At 48.4% G+C, this 6,360-nt stretch overlaps 1 protein-coding gene across 1 annotated transcript in view; it reads left to right on the top strand.

The window, feature by feature from the left end:
• Nucleotides 1-834: 834 nt before the first annotated feature.
• Nucleotides 835-6,360, top strand: part of LOC135817054 (uncharacterized) — an 18,138-nt gene continuing 12,612 nt past the window's right edge. Inside the window, exons 1-2 of the mRNA XM_065330154.1 lie at nucleotides 835-1,081; nucleotides 5,681-5,980. Coding sequence (XP_065186226.1) covers nucleotides 5,972-5,980 — 9 coding nt within the window. The 5' untranslated portion in view covers nucleotides 835-1,081; nucleotides 5,681-5,971. The remainder of the gene's footprint in view (nucleotides 1,082-5,680; nucleotides 5,981-6,360) is intronic.

The following is a 6,360-nucleotide window of genomic DNA, read 5'->3' as shown; positions in this document are numbered from 1 at the left end:
TCCGGGACAAGAAAGACCACTTGCCTTGTAGACCATGGACAAAAGCGGAGTAGGCAGCCTGGGGTTGAGTCCGGGAAAAATCGGATAGCCGAGATACCTGACGTGTCCAGTCGGTGACCTTTGACTCAACGAAACTGCTGACAAACTCTGGGGTGCCTAAAGCGGCTCCCAAGTGACGACAGCCATCTTTGGCGATCTGGACACCCGTGCCAGCAAAGAGTGCAACCGCCTCATCATATGCGCCCTCCTTCACCAGCAGCAAGGATTTGCTGGCGTTGAGGTGGTATCCATAGGCATCTCCTTCTCAGTCAGCCCATCCCACCAGGTGCGGAGGGCTCGAAGTCTTCCACCGCCGGAAGAGTCATCTGCGTACCACACCTGGGTGATATGATGTCGGGTGAGTTGACTGCCGGACCAAGGGTACGATGCCAAGGGCGTACATCGGCATCGCCACCGGATCACCCTGCACCTGGGTAGCTAGGGAGTCGTATACGTAGTCGTACAAATCCCTGGTGCCTGCATGGTGCCTTGGTGGTGCAAACCAGGGTCAGGGAGTAGTACAGTGCTGGCAACTGAAATCCGACCCCCCTTGGCGGCGCGCCGCGCCACCCAAGGGTCGGATTTCAGGTGCCAGCACTGTACAATACCACTAGTACTCCCTGGTGCAAACCATGGGTTGTTCGACTGCATGCGTGCTGGGTAGCTACGGTAGACATGGTAGATCTGCGTAGATAGATCGAGCAGTGCAGAGCGGGGCGGCGCGGGGCCGGGGACTGGGATGTGACATGATGACTTGTGTTGACGTTGACGTTGTTGTTTGAGTCGGGCAGGATATGTGCCACAGAACGCCGGAAATCCATGTGGAGTTTTTATTTCTTTCGAGGCAGAAGATTTTGTTTCTGGCTGTTGCTCGTCAATTCTATGCTACCGTCTGCAGTATCGTACCAGTAGATGCTCCTAGTTAGCTGTTGGATTCAGTGGTCGTGAGTTCTGCTCTATCTGGTTGGAAACTGTTCGATTTTTCGGCGACAGCGGTGGAGGCAAGTAACTTCACAAACCTCAAAGTGACCACCTCCAGAGGGTGAGCGACACAGCCAGGATTGTTATACAATGTTATTGTCTTGCAATGTCCCGTGCATGAGCATATCACGCGCACACACACACACACACACACACACACACACACACACACACACACACACACACACACACACACACACACACACACACACACACACACACACACACACACACGAGTACATCGAGTGATGTCTTCTCAGCATGGTTTGGAGTTGCTGTACACTGGAAAGTACAATACTTACTTAGCGCAGTGCTTACAAAGGTCTCAGATGGTGAGGCAAGAAAAACAATTGTAACATGGAAATTGTGGGCACAAAATCTGGTTTAGTTGGTGGACTCGATTGCATAACTTGTGCCCACAATTTCCATGTTACAAAGGTGTGAGGTTTTCCTCAGTAAATTCTACAGGAGTGCAACAGAAGTTCACTCACACACACACTCGAGAGAGAGAGTACTCAAACCTTTTTTTGTGGAGTAATAATAGTAGTTCATGGGCCAAGAAACGTTGAGAAAATGCCGACTCCAGTCGTGTAAACATCCAACCGTAACAAGTCAGCATACGATTATTTCTTCTGTAGAAACTTTCCTTTGGAATTCAAATTTTTGTACCGTAAAATCCCGCCAGAGCGCCCCGTCTCTCCCATCCGCCCCTCCCTGACTTCTTGTCGGGACGTGATTGATTGTATTCTCGTATGACTCTGTCACAGTCTGTGATGCCGTACTGTACTGCAGACGCGTGCTCGACCCCATTGGAAATGTACGCATCAGTGCCCACCCTCTTGACCAGGGATCGCACAAAACCTGAGTTTTGACGGGTCTGTACGACTCCTGGCTCTTGACCTTTGGTCAGTGTACGAGATGCACGAACAGTTCTCGTAGGGTGAGTACTTGTTCATGTACAGTACTGAATGCGGCAAGTAGGACTCGCCCATCCGCCCCTCCCCACCCGAAGCGTCGAGGAGGTAGGGGCGCTCTGGCGGGATTTTACGGTATTACCTAGGTAATCATGCGTGTTTTTCGAGAGGTTAGAAATTGCTTGCAATACGAAACATGTACCCAATAATCTTATTGCGAAGACTTTTATATCATTTCGAATAACACACATGATGACCTGGGTAAGAACAAAGCATAGGCTGATAGCGAGGGCTCTGGCCTTTCAAACCCTCAGGTTCAAAAAAGAAACTGTGGCTCACAAACATACAAACAAGCATACATAAGTCAAAATTCTAACTCCCACTACACGTTCATTCTATATTCTAACTCCCACTACACGTTCATTCTACCAAGTAGATATATTCTAACTCCCACTACACGTTCATTCTACCAAGTAGATATATTCTAACTCCCACTACACGTTCATTCTACCAAGTAGATATGTTACGCTACGCTCCTACTTTGAAGTACAGTAAAACCTGTGACTACCGACCACCCCTTGGTGCCAGCAAAAGCAGTCTTTAGTAGCAGGTGGTCTTTAATTAGAGGTTTGCACCGCGTGACCATATGTGGATCCCATTATATGATATGTATGTCAAAATGCAGCTAATACAGTTCCCCAAGACTTGCGCCATGTCATTCTTATTTCAGGTCAAACAACACTTGGAGAGATGGAGAGAGCTAGAGACAGAGAGAGAGAAGATTAATTTTTTGCAGACTTCAAATTCAGCTGTTACTTCTGAAGCCAGGAGTCAAACGTTCCCTGGGGAAGTTTCGTTTTGCGCTGGGCTTCAAATTTGTTCATGCGATCAATCGTACCGACTGTCCTTGTTGTGACTTCTCGATTGCTTGAACGCGATCCTTCAGCATCAGGACATTGTGGTGCTGCTTTGTTTCTGGATTCCTTGATGTCATCGTCGATCCGTCTGTGTGACTGGGGTGACAGAGCCGCCCAGTCTTCGTTTCTCCTCCGAGTAGTAACATCGATCAGAGAGCGCTTTCGATGCGCTCTCCAAGATGTTTCCTATCTTAATCATGTTTATTCTTGACAGCGCTTGAAATTTTGACAGGTGTAGTGCAGTCCACACCGACTCCACAGCCAAAATTACTCTGCGTTCATTTGTTCAGCTGTAGTATCGAAAGATTCCTTTCAGGACCATAGAAAATCAGCAAAATTTCAAGAAGGAGCTTCGAGCAACATTTGATTTCCTACATCGCGGTCGCTAGTTACGGGTCAAAAATTGTCTTTGGGACAGGGAAAGGCGGTCGCTGGTCGCGTTCAGCAGGTAGTCGCTAGTCACAGTGCATTTTGAATGTGAGACCGTCCGTGCCTGGCGAAATGGTCGGTAGTACCAGGCTGGTCGCTAGTCACGGTGGTCGGTAGTACCAGGCTGGTCGCTAGTCACGGTGGTCTGTAGTACCAGGCTGGTCGCTAGTCACGGTGGTCGGTAGTACCAGGCTGGTCGCTAGTCACGGTGGTCTGTAGTACCAGGCTGGTCGCTAGTCACGGTGGTCGGTAGTACCAGACTGGTCGCTAGTCACGGTGGTCTGTAGTACCAGGCTGGTCGCTAGTCACGGTGGTCGGTAGTACCAGGCTGGTCGCTAGTCACGGTGGTCTTTAGTTACAGGTTTTACTGTAGTACCAGGCTGGTCACCATGGTTACGGTGGTCTTTAGTTACACGTTTGACTGTAGTTTATTTCCAGTTTTGATCCGTTCCATGCACAAATAAAATGGGATTTGTTGTCCCCGGGGAAAATCGCGGAAAAAATCGCAAAAAACGCGGCATAATATGGCATGATTTGCGGTGAATTTGCGGTAAATATGCGGTGAATATTATTGATATGCAGCAAGTTTGCAGTTGATATGAGGCAATTTTCAGTGAGTATGTAGTGAAATCAATCAGTTACAAGTCTCTGGTGTAAGCACTCGTCATATTTGAGTACAAAGCCGCCACGATGAGATGTTGCTGACCGAACAGTGCACTGTGTGTACGTGTAGTGCAACAAAAAAGTTCAAAAAACGCGGGGAAAATCGCGGAAAACGCGGTCTTTTAAAATCGCAAAAATGCGGCCGCGGGATCGCGATTTTCCCCGGGGACAGGATTTGAATGGTGGCCAGCTGTCTTTGACGGGACAGTACTGGACATGTACGGGATAACGCGTCAGGCATGACACGTCCACGTGATGACGGGCCAGCGACACACACACACACACACACACACACACACACACACACACACACACACACACACACACACACACACACACACACACACACACACACACACACACACACACACACACACTTGCACACACACACACACACACACACACACACACACACACACACTTGTACTTGTACTTGTACTTGTACTTGCTCACTGCCAAAACTGGTCACGTGGGTCTCCCCGGGAGAGGGGAGAGAGACTCAAAAGGAATCTTGGAAAGATGACTCAATTGGCCATTGAACCACCCAACTGCCAACACCCCCTGAAATCCCCAAACTAGGGTGGACTTGAAATGATCCCACTTATGGGCTCACCACACCTCAGTAAGTGGGTGAGGACAAGGTGCACACACACACACGCGCACATACACACATACGGAATAGGTGTGTTCGCCTGGGGTGATCTGAGAGCAGAGCAAGCACGTGGAGCAGTGCGAGTAGTCAGTTCCCAGACGAATACTAAGGAGTACGCACTGCCACGCAGAGTAGTTTCTGTTGCGTTGACATGGAAATCATGGCACCCGAGTTCAACCTTTTTCAATTTAGCGGGAAATTTAAAAAAATTACGTCAGAATCTTTAAAAAAAAAAAAAAAAAAAGCGCAGCAGCAGCAAAAACAAAACTGCTTTGCCTGCTCATCCCCAAGGCCTGGAGTAGCCGGAGCATGCTCTGTACACTTGGGATCCGGTTCAGGTCAGCCGGACCTGCGTGTTCCGAGTGATGCTGTTCTAGTTCTGTACGGGTACCAGACAAACGTGACCCTAAAGTGTGAAGACAAAGAAAAGTTTGCTCTCGTCAAAAGTTTGAACGGACGGGGCTACTGGCTTGGTTACGATATCTAGAATTGACATAATTATAATGCTAGCACATTGAGATCCTTTTCATCAGAAACGAAAACACTGTCAACCTCCCAATACCCGCGTCACTAAATTTTCGTCATTTCTCAGAACCCAGAACCAGTGACAGTGAGTTGACGATTGTACATGTTCATGCAGCACTGTGGCAACACGAGTACACCCTGTTCATGGAGCACTGTGCCAACACAAGTATACCATGTTCATGGAGCACTGTGGCAACACGAGTACACCCTGTTCATGGAGCACTGTGGCAACACAAGTACACCCTGTTCATGAAGCACTGTGGCAACACGAGTATACCCTGTTCATGCAGCACTGTGGCAACACGAGTATACCCTGTTCATGGAGCACTGTGGCAACACGAGTACACCATGTTCATGGAGCACTGTGCCAACACAAGTATACCCTGTTCATGGAGCACTGTGCCAACACAAGTATACCAACTGTTTTAGTGCATTTTGCGAAGTTCAAAGTTTGTGATTCAGCGCCTCAAAATCACGAACATATTAACGTTGATATCACAAATGTGCTTATATCCAGATCCACTCTAATTGTATACTTTGGGTTTTTCCCTTTCTTTCAGGGAGCATGGGTCGACCTTGATGGTGGTTTGCATTGATGGTGGTGGACCTTGATGTTGGTTAGCATTGATGGTGGTGGACCTTGATGGTGGCCTTGTTAAGAACAAGATAGCTGGCGGTGGAGTTTGAGTGGTTGTCAATACATCCGTGCAACGCCTTCTTGGCAGCAGGCAATAGGTGCTTGCTGCAGAGTTGGTGGCTGGATACCATCACAATTGGTAACGCCGAGGCTGAATGTAACATCACATCAAGACACAACAAGACAGGTCCAGCAATCACCTGACAACGGGGATATGTTTAGGGTGAGGTCTTGCTCCATTCCTACTTTCTCAATTCTCTTCTCACTTCTCATGCAGCAAATCTATTCTTGGAATTTCTTGCTGTTGCTAACCCAGCCAGCCATCTGTATTGATCAGGGCTGTGTTCTTTTACGTGAGCAGGACGGAGTTGAGAATCGTGGAGCTTTTCTGTCTTCAGTTGCACAAGGGACAGAGTATGATGTAACTTTCGTCTCTGCACATTTTACATTTTCTTACTTCAGAGAATGTCTGAGGGTATTTATAATGTTTATCGATATTTCTACGCTGATCTGTCATGCTGCTGCTGGTGGTGGTGCTGCTGGTGGTGGTGCTGCTGGTGGTGGTGCTGCTGGTGGTGGTGGTGCTGCTGGTGGTGGTGCTGC

This window comes from Sycon ciliatum, chromosome 5 (genome assembly GCF_964019385.1).
Source record: "Sycon ciliatum chromosome 5, ocSycCili1.1, whole genome shotgun sequence".
Lineage (NCBI taxonomy): Eukaryota > Metazoa > Porifera > Calcarea > Leucosolenida > Sycettidae > Sycon > Sycon ciliatum.
This window is presented reverse-complemented; position numbering and strand designations above follow the sequence as displayed.